Genomic DNA, 14,163 nt, shown 5'->3' with positions numbered 1-14,163 from the left:
ACATCTTGGACTTTGTTCCCTCAGATTCCATTTTTGTTTCTCATGGATGAGCAGTCTGCCAGCCAGCCTTGGTTTCTGGGTCTGACAGTGTATGGCTCTCCAAATGCCTCCATAATATTTTAGGGGAAAGGTCCTGAAATCGGAACTCTGCTCAGTATTTCTTCCTGCAGGCCACCCTGAGGAGTTTGGCAGTTGTAGCACCTCATCTGGATTTGAACTGTTCAGGAGACACCATGGATGCTTTTCTGGGCACCAGGAATATGACCCTGGTCTTCTTCATGGGACAAGTTGTATTTTGCCCTTTTTTTAGCAATTGGCCTATATGTTCATTTGCCAGTGGAACAGATTTCCAGGCTGCTTAGTAGTGAAGCCAGGTTTAGAGATATTTCAATAGATGCTTTTGACCTGAGAGATGTAGGGATTGGGTTGTACTTCTGTCATGCTTTGACATCCCCTTCTGCTGTACCCCAGTGCTGTTTTCTGGTGTTTCCCAGATATACACAGTATTTTTTCACCTCTAGTAGGCTGATTTCTTATTGCACCAAACCAACCAAGGAAAAACTTGATAACCTTGAAAATAAAAAGTGCTAAGAGCTGTTCCTGTCTTTTCACCACAAAATGCATGATAGATTTTCCATATACTTCCTGCTGTGCCTGCTGTTAGCAGCGTGCTGAGATTCTGTGTGTTCTTGTGTTACAGATCGTTGTCCAAGCACTGCAATGTTCCCACTACTCTATTCTCTGGCAGCTGGTGAAAATCACTGAGGGCTCCCCTTCCAAAGTAAGTGGCCATTTGATCAAACAGATTTTACTGACAGAACACAACTTACCTAGAAAGGTGTTACACCTGATTTCTTTGTAACTTCCATTCTTGCCATCATTTGTTTCATTTATAACATACACAGGATCTGTTTAACATTGTGCATGTGTCTAAGCAATGCAGATAGTTTTTATCAGGATTTTATGGCACCTGATTATTACATTTTTATTGTTGAGGATGATTAACACACTTTATTGTGAGTATTGCAGTTTGCATGGCTGATAAGGAATGTTGACATGAACATTTGTGAGCAATACCGTTGATCTGTAGACCACAGATAGCTTAATCTTGATGTGTAGTTACCTTGCTTATTCTCTAATTACACCCTTTATGTTGCAATAGAAATGGCAGGACACTGGCAGTAATGATTGTTAATAAAAAGCAAATGCACACAGAATATTATACAGTCAGGACAAGGTGACATGACTTTTCCAGGACCTTTCCTTAGCTCTTTTCTGAGTCAGAGGCCAGCATCCTGTTTTTTCACAGCTTTTTCAAAAGTAATATATCAAATTAAAATTATGTGAAAACTGAATTATTGTACTTCTCCATCAGCATCAAAAGGGTAAAAATGTTATACTGAAGTTCTACTCAAATCAGCTTTTTATGCATAGAAAAGTGATAAAAATACATAGTAAATTCTCTGAGTTGTTTTGAATACTAATACTGAAAATAGCTACTAGAAAGGAAGGAATAATTGTTATTTATTCTGGCTTTTGTTCCCATTTCTCTATAACCCTCTTTCTCCTTAGTGTGCATAGGCTGCTGGTTCCTGTGAAACTGAGTGCTCAGAGCACCTGGGCACTGTCTACAAAACCTTTTTTCAGTCTTCCCCACCTGCTCTGGGGTGCTGGGTGGTGCTGGGGCTCTCACCCACTCCTGAGGACTCCAGCAGCCCTGTCCTCCTGCCTGCCCTGGGGGCAAATGCCCAGACACTTTTGAAATTCACATCACGTGTCACTGTATTTCTCCATTTTTTTGAGCAAACTACAATAAATTGCTGCAGTATGGCACAGGTGGTGCAGGGACAGCTGTCAGCATTGCTGGAAAAAAGCTTCATGTTTACTTGTGTCTCACTCACAGCAAAAGAAGCATACTTAACTGTAACCTCCAGCTGGGGATTAACAAACAGCCTCTCTCTGCATGGAGTGAGGTATAAACTTTGCATTTTGGTGCCCAGGCATTCATGTGGTTGCTGTTACATCGTGACCATGATGGCCCAATTCAACTGAAAGAGAAAAAGGCCTTTATTTTTTTCAGTGGCTGAGATTTTCTTGCAGACAAGCTTAGTGCAATTGTATGGCTTTGCCTACTTTTTCAAAATAAGATGTTGTTTTTTCCATTGGGAAATAATTTTGCCCATGGCTGGTGTATAAGTCATTATTTAGTCTTGGAAGTTAGTAGACAAAGGCATTAACAGAAGCATCTCAGAATGAAAAACAGTTATTTCATGGGTATTTTGGAAGTATTCAGGCTTTTATGGGAACATTTCTGGGACAGCAGTTTATTATGTAGGTCCATGCAGGTTTCTAGGGCTGCTTTGCTGTTTCTGTAATGATCTCAGGGCAGAGAAGGGTGATGGTGTGTAGCCTCACGTGGCATCTTTAGTAGACCAATGGATATAACAAAAAGTAGAGAAGGTTTTGGGCTCACAAGCCTTCCAGATTTGAGATGAAAGTAGAAGATTACAAAGTAAAAGACCAGCTGGAAGCAATTGGTTGGTTTCTAGTTAGATACAAATCGGATAAACTCTGACAGGGGAGAAAAAGACCATTGGTGCCTGTAGAGGAGGAGTGAGAGCAGGGAAGGGAGAGGAAGTAAGAAAGTTAGGAGGAGAATTAGTGGAGAAGGAAGATAGATAAAATATGAAAATGGAGAGAAGAGGAATTTATCATATGTCATAAAACTAAGCTTAAGTCTTTGGTTTTCTGTATCCCATAGATTTTTGAATTTTTGTTCCCAGGCTCATGTTTCAAATAGGATTTTTTAGCTTTCCCTTGAACAACTATGCTGAGAGATCAGAGATGGAGGGATTGATTTGTAAGAAATGTTCATCTGCTGCCAGGGTCATTTATGTGACCTCATGCTGGCAGTAGTTTCACTGCTCTGTTTCACCTCGTGAGGTCCCATCTAGATAGTCTATGAACAGGATAAAGTATATGAACATTTTGGAGCTGTAAATAACAGGAATAAAAGATGGAAACAGATATCTTGGCAAGTTTTAGATTTGTTGTTCATGTGTGCTTTGCATCCATGAGGTGTACCTTATATTGCAGGGAGTTTGCAGGTGTGATAGGGAGTTCTAATAAGGTTTCCTTTGAAGTGAATTCTTTGGCTACAGTTCAGAATTGCTTGGTAATTTTTATATCTTGTATTGATTCTGCGGTGGAGTCATAGTTGACAACCATAGGCATACACTGGGAACAGAGCTGTTTTGAAATGAAATTACTTTTTGTCTGGTGTTCAAATGGCTTCCAAAATACAGCTCTGTCCTAAGAGAACTGTCCTTGTTTGGGAACTGTGCAAGGCATTATGGCCAAGCCAGGGCACATTAATTGCTGGATGAGGGATGCATCATATTACAGCTATTGGGCATGTTCTGGATCATGGCTCCATACCTGATCCAGCTGTTTTGACCTGGAGCTTCCATGTGTGTGGCAGGGAAAAGCTCAACTCTTGTGGTTTAAATCTAATTAGGATCAAGTCAGCTCATTGATTTATTAACAGCACATAATTGACCTACAGCTAGGGCCACATAGCTTCAGGATAACCGTCAGCTCTACAATACAGGACCAGAATATTGGACGCTTGTATAATGTTAATGAACACCTACAAATTCCAAAATTGCTCTTCAGCTGGCCACAGGTTACTGAAGTCCCTTCCCCAAGATACACATGAAGAGTTCTTGTTTTTCCTAGCTGTTATCAGGGGGTGAGATGCCCCTCACTGTTCAACATCATTTGTAAAAAAGCCAAAGGGAGTGCCTTTGATACATTTTTATCAGCATAAAAATGCATCAAAGATCTTTTAGCAGAAGAATGATAATTAATGATTATTTGAATTATTAAGAAAGTCCAGATTCTCTGCCCAACAACAAAGATTTCACCAGTTAAATACAGCAGAGAGTTATTTTGAAACACTTCTTCAAGCTAGCCTGTGGAGAGAAGGGTGTCCTGTGGAGTCATCTTGGTGTCTAAAATCTGAAAGGAAAAATTGATTACTGAAAGGAAGGCTGCAGCAGGTAAGAATGAAATCTGTAAGCCTTGAAATATCCACAGTCTGATGTTTTAACCTTTAGTCTCCCTCTGTCCCTGAGGCTGTGGTCCTGTTTGTGCAAACTGGTGCTCTTTGGGGTAACCAGCACTGTACTGGGGGGAGAAAGCTCATCCTCCATAGCTTGTGGGAGCAGCCTCTTGTAGCCTGGAGGAAAAGTCCTCCTTAGGTGGGAAGGGGTTTGATGGTGGTTCTAAAGGAAACTGGTAATTTTTCCCCTGGAATTCTCTCATCTGTCAGTCTTGGGGGGCAAGTACAGTCCTGAGGGAGGAGACTTGGGGATTAGAGCAGACACTTGTTTCCTCCTGGATTTCTTCAGCCATGTCTCAGGTACCTAGGACATTGTACTGTGCACTGTATGTGTATGTACTGAGAAGGAAATACTTACAGAACAAGAGTCCTAAAACTTAGAATAATAAAAATAAAGCATGACTAGAGCAAACATTGAGAGGCAAGACAAAGGTCAGCCAGTTGTGAGTAAGCAGCAGCCAGAGTTGCCAAATGCATGGCTATTAGAGTGTGATTAGTGGGCAGAGGACTTAGGGGAGGGGGTTTAAAAGGGGATTTTAAAGAACAATGTGATCACTTGGTGACTTTTCATATGGGCATGATGACAGAATGCAGAAAAAGCTAAAGGGAGAAAAAAGTCACAAGATACAAAAGGTTTGGACCATTTTCCACAGTTGGGGTGAAAGCTGAGGGTTCTTCAACCCTGTGAAGCTGAAGTTAATACTGCAAATAATAAGTAATTCAGAGGAAAAGCAAGGAGCACATAGGCAGAAGAGGATGGGGTTTGGATGATGAATATAGCAAAGGCACAGCATTTTAAAATTACTTCAATGGAAAAAACAAGCTTTAATTTAAAGCTAGAAAGTACCTGAAGAATTGTAGACACAGGTATTTCAGCACCCTGGTTTGGGTGGTGGCACAGACTCCAGTCCTTGCTCTCAGCAGCTTGTTCCTGCCATGGAGCAGTTAAATTGCAGAGTTGTGACCTTGTGGTTTTGTCTAACAGCCAGCAGGATGATAAAATGGTTTCATAGCAGCTTTTCTGAAGGCAGATCAGGTACTCACACCTCAAGAACCTGGGCTGTGCACCCCAAAATGCTCAAAGACTTGGAAATCTAATTATTTTTTTCCTTCCCATTTTCTCTGTTGAACAAAAATCCCCACTCTTCAGCAGTCTGGGGATTTCTCCAAACTCAGGAGAGTTCCAGATGGCTCCATTGCACTGTTCAGCTGGGCTTTCTCCTGCTGTCTTTAACTTTGCAATAGGAATCTCTATCATGCTGTGCTGTCAGGAGAGAGGGTAATAAATATACCATGAACCTGCTTGTTACTCACTTTGACAAAAAGAAAATTGGGAGATATACCCCATTCCCTTTTTAACCTATATGTAGTTTTTTTCATAGGTTTTAGTTTCTCTGTTGAGTTCATGAGCATCTAAATGGAAGGTAACTGCAATAGAAAGCTTGAAGGTGATTGTAATCCCAGTGCCTAAAGGGGTAAATCAGGTGTTTATGTAACAGTGAACTGATAAGCCTGGCGTCAGTCCTAGGTGGAATCTTGGTGTAGGAGATAGAAAACACAGTTGGTACAAGGCTGAAGGGCCAAAAGCTAAGATTGGAAGAACCACATCAATTTCTTGTTGACAAGATGGCATTTTTGACTGAGAAGAGAATCAACTGAAGCACCAATGTCTCTAAGACATTAATACCACATTGCATTTCAGGTGTGTGTTTGGATTTAATGTAACTCATATTCACTAGCTCAAAACTGATCCATATATTAAAGAAAAATTGTAGGTGAGCAATCCTTGCTCAATTGAATAGTTTCTGATGCATTCTGGGAGAGATCTGTTCTCTCCTATGAAAGGGTAATTTTTATCAGTCATCTGAGAAGGCCCTGAAAATGGGAATGATATAGATCAATTGGTGAACAAAACACAGTTTAAATTTTTTTAAAAGAGCACCTTAATGCTGTCAAATGGAAGGCTTATATCCAGGAAAAAAAAAAGAGAAGTGCTTAATGGCAAATTGTGGATTAGACAGAGCAGAGCTGTATTACAGATTCTGCAATGGCAGGGTAATGCAGTAGCACCATGGCTGCATCATCAGAGAAAAACTGCTCAGGAATAGGAAGGTGAGGGAGGGCACAGGCATTCAGTGTCCATATCAGCAAATCCCACTCACTCCATTGGAAGTGATGAGAAGTTCAGAGCTTTGGGAATGCTCTGGGTGCTTGGGCACGCTGACATTCGTGTGTTGTGCTGTGAACCAGCACAGGGAGAACATATGGACCACAAAAAGGCTCTGCAGTAAACACAGAACAACGAGAGCTCGTGGCAGGAAGCACAAGAAAAGCTAAAACCAGAACTGAGACACATGGGCTGAACAGCCAGCATCAGTAAAACATTTCAGCAAGGAAAACATTGCATGTGCATTATGTAGGTTCTTCACATTTGCTTGGAGGTTGTTCTGCAGGACATTCTTCTCTTCCATGTGGAAACTGAGAGGGCTGTCCTGGGGGAAGGTCTGCAGAGCATGGGCCAGCCATCCTGCTGTGAATTCATCTCATTTCATTTAATTTGGGCTTCTTGCTTTCTTTCAGGTGATTGGTTCCTCATCACTGTAAAACCAAGAGACTGTTTCTGTGTGTGTTCTCTTTGAATAGCTTATTTCTTTCACAGCTTTTTGTTGAATGTATGAAATCACCACAATTTCTTTATTTTGCTTCCTCCAAGAAACCTCTTACTAATTTTTATATACTTTCTTTTTTAATGTTTATTCCAGGAGGACTTGTTGGTATTGAGGAAAACTGTGAAATCCTTCCTGGCTGTCTGCCAGCAGTGTCTATCAAATGTCAATACTCCAGTCAAAGAACAGGTAAAGGAAATGTCTGTCTCTTAGAAAAGTGAGTGTTAAATTAGTAGTAAAACTCAAGACAATACTACATCAAACTTAAAGTAAAATAATCTGTGCTCCTGTCTAAATAAATCTGAACAAACAGCCCAGAACTTCAAAGCATAGCTCATGACAAATTAACTTTTGATTAACAGTAAGGAAGAATTACCTGGATGCTCAGGCTCATTTCCAGCCCTCGTGACTTCAAGCATCCAACTCAGTCACCTCAGATTAAAAACTTTTCCTGCAGACACTGGATTAAAAGATGGAAATAGGCAATTTTGGAGGGTGACTGAGACTTCAAATGGGCTGAATCTTTTTGGATTTTTCCCTATTGAATCAAAGGGTTTGTTAAAATAATTAAGCCTGCCTCTGCAGGACTTAGCATCTGGTTTGTTAGCTGAGGTTATATGAATATACACTGATTTATGTCAATGACGTTTGTTTACAAATTGCATTTCTATCAGACCTCCCCAGATTTTGCAAAGAGTATAACTAATAACTGGCCTGTGTTTTTTGCCTGTGGTATTTAAAAATAATACTTCTTAAAAGACACTTTTATTTCTTTGAAAGATAGCTCTGCTTGGCATTTACTCTTTGTCCTTCAGGTTGCTAAATATAAACATTAAATGCTCAGAGATGTCAGTAGTTTATGTATTTCTAAAAGACTTGTGTGTTATTGGCTTCCAGCACATTTTACTTTAGTAATTTTTTTTTTTTAATATTCAGAGTAGTTACTCTTAGCATATTATATTAATATTATATAATGTGAAAATACCTTCTAGCTCCATACAAATACCTCCCTTCCAGCTTGAGCTGGACCCGACATCCTTCCTACCTCAGCAAATGGCAAATGTTCCTTCCCATTCCTGCAGTGGGTTTCTTCTTGAGGTGTATTAACACGGGTTTGTTCTCTTCTTACCAGTGGCCACAATGGTTTTTTCATTATAATTTAAACTTTATTTAGAAGTTCCTGTCAGTTCCCAGTTGTGGGGAAGTTTTCAAGCCTCAGCCAGACAAACTCATGCCCAAGCAGGCCCAGAGAGTGTCCTGGGTAGCTAGTAGGCTGGACTAGAGACTCCAGGGACCCATGCCAGCTGACTCTTCTGTGATTTGCTCTTGTTTTATTCCTTAAAAAGTATATGTCTGTGAGTAGCAGGACTGCTACTTATTGCTTTGGTTTTACTGGATTTTTTGAGAATTATGTGCAAATTGTATTGTCTCCCTACCATACTTGATCCTTGCTCCAGACATTCTTTGCAGACAACATTGATGTCCATATCAAATGAAGGAAAACTATATGAAGTATTTAGAGAAACAAGACTGAAACATTTCAACTTTTCCATGAGTGTTTGAAGGAAATAAATATCCTGTGACTGAGTCCACTGCTGCCTTTATATTGGACAGAATTCAGCACCAGCAGTGCATTACTCATCTGCTCTTTTTTAGAGGTCTGCATTAGGATGAGTTTCAGTTCTATTGAGTATCAGGGGAGTTTAGAGCAGGTTAGATCATCACTGGAATGAATCACAGCCTTTTGCATCAAAGGGAGAAACATCCCAAATAGCAACATCTGTTCCTAATGCCTCAACAGAACATAGTTTACAATGATTTGCATCTGTTCTTGCCCAAATGTGGCTTATCCCAGAAATAAGGGAGCCACTAGGAAGTGTGGCATTTACAGATTATATTTTGGAAATTTGTAAAGTTTTCAGAACCTGAGGTTAAAAATAGAGAAGCTATGAATAAAAAGGCTTCAGAAAGGTGCTGAATGTGATCAAAAGCAGACAGCTGGCTGTGAGACCCCAACAAAAGCCATTTGGGGGCAAAACGAGTTATCGTCATGCAGGAATGAGCCCTTGGAAGAAAGGAAGGTAGTGACAGCTGCCTTCTTTTCCTGTCTCAGATAATGAGGGTATAATAGTAATGAGCATAAATTGTGGACAATTCTGCCCAGGTTGGCTTTTGTCTGGATTTGAAAGCTGTGCAGACAAACTTGGTTCTATTTTTGCAAGAGCTTTTGATGAAATTCTGCAAGAATTTCCTTGCTATGGCTGTTTGTCTGTATTTTTGGGGTCTGACAGTGACTCAGCTTGAATTTTCCCTCAGTGTTGTTCATGTTTTCACTTGTTTGCTTTTTTTTGACTGTTTATCAAAAGAGGTGTGCTCTCTTTACTACAAATTTTGCTTCAGGCCTTGGATCAGAGATAGAGATAGAGTTTCTTTGCTAGAGAAGAAATATAAGTTTAATACGGGTCATCTGGGACAAGGAGAAGGTAGTAACCACAGTTCCTGACCTAGGAACCAAAGGCACAGCATTCCAATGTAGAGGAAACCATTTTGGAATACTTTTCACAGCACATAAACAACTATACCTGGTAACAGTTTAAGAAGCTGTTTAATAGTAGCAGGGGATATCTGGAAGTTAGATCAATGGTACTTTGCTTTCCTTTCTTGACTTGTCACTGCATTTATTTTCTTTTGCCTTTCAGGCTTTCATGCTGCTCTGTGATCTCCTGATGATTTTTAGTCACCAGCTGATGACGGGAGGTCGAGAAGGGCTCCAGCCTTTGGTGTTCAATCCAGACTCAGGCCTCCAGTCAGAACTTCTCAGTTTTGTTATGGATCATGTGTTTATTGACCAAGATGATGAAAATCAGAGCATGGGTATGTTTCGATTTTTTTTTTTTTTTTTCATAACAGACACAGAAGAAAGGAGAAAATAGAATTTTCTGATCAATTTCTTCATGTTTTCAGAAGAATTCCTACTTTATTTTTGGAAGGTCACTACTCTGAAGTTTCTTATATATGTTATGGAATATGCTTTTATTATATAATAACTATATTTAAAATTTTATCTGTAGTTTATTTTTCATTCACAGAGTGAAGCCTTGCATAGGGACTCAATATTTATGGCATTGCCATTCAGTGTTAATGCTTTTTACAACTAGATTTTACTTTCTGTTGTTCAGAGCCATTGACTTCACATATGAAAATCCAAGGCATGCAGAAGTGTACTGGTGCTTCTGATTTTTCTTTTATTAAATATTTATAGCTTAGTGAAATTACTGGAGCCTCTGTGAAGAATCCTGTGTTTGAGAAGTGAGAGCATTCAGCAAGTGTTCAGTGTGGCCTTTCACAGGGTCTAGGAAATAAATGACTCAGTTCCATGTGGATTATATTCAGGATCTCAGGATAATGGAGAGCAGCCTTGGTCAGTGGTGTGTCATGTTCCTAAACTTCCCGGGAAGTTTTCAAGTAGGCAGGACTCAAGACTTACCACCTTTCATTTTAGCTTCTTCTCCAACAATCCTTTTTTCTTAATGTTCTAGAATGGATATTTTTTCTAAAAGCTCCCCTTTGATAATGTTGTTTTAGAGCTTAACAGTAACTTACAAACATTCTGTTGTTGATGATGCTTTCAGAGGGAGATGAAGAAGATGAAGCCAACAAAATAGAAGCTTTACATAAGAGAAGAAACCTTCTGGCTGCCTTTAGCAAGCTGATCATTTATGACATTGTGGACATGCATGCAGCAGCAGATATCTTCAAACACTATATGAAGGTACAGGATGTGCATCCTCGTGTCCTAACTGAGCCCAGTCTGCAGTGTTAGGGCTTCTCCTGCCATCCCTGCCAGGACTGTGGTTAGAGCCCAAACACTCCTGAAAACGTTTTCAGCTTTATTTGATCCTGTGTGGTACTTTTCCCTTTCTAAATGACACGTGGCACCGAGCAGCAGCAAACTCTGACCTCTTTGTAGCACACATGCTTCATTTAGGGCAGCACCAAAAGCTGGTCCTGAGGTGCTGAGTATTTCCAGAGAGGGTCCACTCTACAGAGTTTCTTACCCTACTCCTCAGATTCATCTCTAGAATCCCCAGTAAGTTACCTGTTCCGTGTCATGTTCCACTGTCAGTCTCCCAGGCATGCTGGTTGCCATGAGGTGGCAGGGCTCTTGTCAGAGGAGGTTGGCTTAAACAGGACAGCAGGAATTAAAAAAGCTCTGTATGGTTGTGCTGTAAGTGGGTCTGTGGTGACTGAGTATCTTCTCAACTTTGGCTGCTTCCACAGAGCTTTTAGGCCCAGTGAAGGTGAGAAGGACCTCAGCTCCTGCTGCCCCTGTGCATGGGAGTTCACCTGCCAGAACAGGCACATCAGGAGTCCTGCCACTGACCCTCAGGTCCTGTCTCACCTGTCCCTGCAGAGGATTTGGTTATCACAGAGATGACAATCCAGGGGGAAGAACTGGAAGACAGAGCAGGTCCTTTACTATAGACACTGTTTGAGATGATGGTGTGAAATGTAAAGGGTTTAACTTGAAATTCTGCTGTTCATCAGACTCACACAGCACAGTAAATTTCCCAGGACATACTGTAGCCATCAGTCAGGGTTAGTCTTGCTTAGGGATTCTTTGCCAGAATGGGAGTTTGAAACTGAAGCTGTCACCATCCAGGTGAGTTCCCTACCTGCTGCTCTAGGTTGGGCTTCTCCTCTTCCCATGCCCCTCCTTCTCCTAATACTGGGGGAGAGGGAGAGAAATTTAATTTGAATTACTACCAAAAAAGGCAAAAGCAATATTTTAGAAGGAATGAAAATAACTGACTGCAAATGCAGAAACATCCATGAGGCAGAAAGAATACTGTCAGGGGAAAAAAAGCCTATTCTCAACTTGTGACAATAATACAGCTTTTCTACCCAGATGGGCAACACCATAGGCTGTGGCTTTCAGCAACCATTCTGTTAACATAAAGAGAAACAGCACTCCATGCTGACTCATTCCTTACTCCCCTTTTTGGCTGTGGTGAATTCCTTTTCCCTCAGTGCACAAGGAGCACACACCTCTATGCTGGTGTCTGTTCACACCTGCTTCTTAAGGGGGTGTTGGATCAATGGCATGTTGTTGCTTGGAATTGGCAGCCCTGAGTCACCTTCATCAAGTGCGTTGTTTGGGGCAGGAAATGCTCTTTTGTTTGGCTTTCAACATGTTTGTTACAAAAGATAATAAATACAGGAGTTCCGTACCTTATCACAGGGTTTGGTTTAAATTTTGATACTGAAACATTCCCCCTCACACCAAAAATCTGGATTTGAGCAACTGCTGCCTTTTCAAATCAAGCATTACAAGTAATCTTTCTCTTTGGAAAACTGTAAGAAATTGTATAAGATATTTGATTTAAAGGTTTTTGGGTTTTTTCACGTTTTTTCTTAGTACTACAATGACTATGGAGATATCATTAAGGAAACCCTGAGCAAAACCAGGCAAATTGATAAAATCCAGTGTGCAAAGACACTCATTCTCAGTTTGCAACAGGTAAGAGCATTGATTTTTTTTTTTTTTTTTTTTTTTTTTTTTTTTTTTTTTTTTTTTGTTAGAAATGCCTTATTGCAAAAAACCCTAGCCAGGATTTCCTCTGATGCACTTTACAGGGAAGCAGAAATGCTGTACTTCCTTAGGACATTTTCTTCATTTCCCTGCTCCCCAGGTTCAGGCTGTCACTGCTCCTTTGTCTCAGTAATCTCTGTCTCCAAAGGCTCACACTGGCAAAGTTTGGGCAGATAAAAAAGCAAGGGAAGAGGAGAGCCTTGGAGACAGTTTGGTCCAAGGTGATTCATGGCATTTGTTTATTGATCTCAAGTCAACAAGAAGAATTAGGATGGCTTTTATTCTTAGCATTTGCTGAATAATGCATCTTCCTTGTACTTTGTCTAAATACTGATTAATTTTTCAAATTTCAAGCTAATTAAGTCTTCCAATGCTGTTAGACATGTTTTTTCCCAGAAAAATTCACTTTACATCCATCGTAAATTACTACCTGGTGTTGAAATCTATCAAGCAACAGCACAAAGTGCACTAAATACCACTTAGGCCCTTGAAGTGCCAGCTATAGCCATTGCTCAGAGAAATTACTTCTGCTAATTAGATGCTCTCAAATGAGCTGGACCTCCCAAAGTTCCTTCCTAAGGGATTTCCTGTAGCAATCTGGAAGCTGAGAGAGATCTGTACAAACCTGAGAAAGACAGATGTACTTCCAGAAGAATCAAGGAGTGTCAAAGCAGCCCATGTCTGTAGAACTTGGCAAGGAGGAAGCAGGTGCCACAGATCAGTCAGGCTGACAAAATTCCATGAAAAATGAGAGGAACTCTTTGCAAGTGCCTCAGTGATAGGTAGCAGCCAGTGTGGATTTGTCAAGAAGGAATCCTGTCCAATTAAGCTGTTGTCATTAATTACATGGTAACAGAGCTTTTGGAGATGAAACATTGTCTGTAATGGAGCCTGATTTAATATCCTCACTGACACTGTCTGCCAGGACAGCCTCAGCAACCAGTGAAAGAGATGAGGTGTAAATGGCAGTGCCAGGAGAGGTGGAACTGGCTGGAAAAGCATCAAGCTTTTCAATACTGTGTTGGGAGGGCCTTGGAGGCAGCAGTGCTGGGCAAAGGGGCCCTGAGGCTACAGTGCAGGAGCTGCAGTTTTGATCCCGAAATCCTGATCTGATGGGTGATGGAGGTGCTTAAGAGAACAGCATGACAATGCAGAGCTCTTGATGAGTTGGGAGAATGATAGATGGAATTCAGGGAGGATGGGTGCAGAATTCCACCAAAACAACTCTGTGCAAGTACAAGCTGGGGGACAGCTGGCAAACAGCAGAGGGACAGAAGAAATTCTGGCAGGTGACAGGGGCTCCATTATGTCTCAGTCATTGCACAGGCCATTCTCAGGTGGAGCAGGTTTAGAACCCAAGTCTTTCTCAGTGAAAGTGTTTCCCAGCTCACAGATGTCAACTTCTGAACTCTCTCTGCAGCTGTTCAATGAGCTTGTTCAGGAGCAAGGTCCCAACCTGGACAGGACATCTGCCCACGTAAGTGGCATTAAGGAGCTGGCCCGGCGGTTTGCCCTCACTTTTGGCTTGGATCAGATCAAGACAAGAGAGGCTGTGGCCACACTACACAAGTGAGTGGTGGTAAATAAACTAGATTTTTACACTACTTCAGATTAAAACTCTTGTTCAGCATTCCCTTTCTCAGGATACATAATCTCAACAGGCCATGGAATAATTATATTTTTTTTTCTACTTTAAATGGAGGGGTCTACATGTATGTAGGTAGATAGGAAACAAACTAGCTACTACCTAATTTTTTTTTTTTTAAATGTATTGGCTTGGT

General features: G+C 40.9%; 1 protein-coding gene across 6 annotated transcripts in view; it reads left to right on the top strand.

The window, feature by feature from the left end:
* Positions 1–14,163, top strand: part of STAG1 (STAG1 cohesin complex component) — a 167,035-nt gene that overhangs the window by 140,409 nt on the left and 12,463 nt on the right. For all 6 annotated transcript variants that reach the window (XM_021537159.2, XM_021537156.3, XM_021537161.2 and 3 more), the window contains 6 exons: positions 701–781; positions 6,886–6,978; positions 9,489–9,663; positions 10,422–10,561; positions 12,209–12,310; positions 13,803–13,951. In XM_021537159.2, the coding sequence (XP_021392834.1) occupies positions 701–781; positions 6,886–6,978; positions 9,489–9,663; positions 10,422–10,561; positions 12,209–12,310; positions 13,803–13,951 (740 nt within the window). The remainder of the gene's footprint in view (positions 1–700; positions 782–6,885; positions 6,979–9,488; positions 9,664–10,421; positions 10,562–12,208; positions 12,311–13,802; positions 13,952–14,163) is intronic.

The sequence above is a fragment of the Lonchura striata genome, chromosome 10, assembly GCF_046129695.1.
Source record: "Lonchura striata isolate bLonStr1 chromosome 10, bLonStr1.mat, whole genome shotgun sequence".
Classification (NCBI taxonomy): domain Eukaryota; kingdom Metazoa; phylum Chordata; class Aves; order Passeriformes; family Estrildidae; genus Lonchura; species Lonchura striata.
This window is presented reverse-complemented; position numbering and strand designations above follow the sequence as displayed.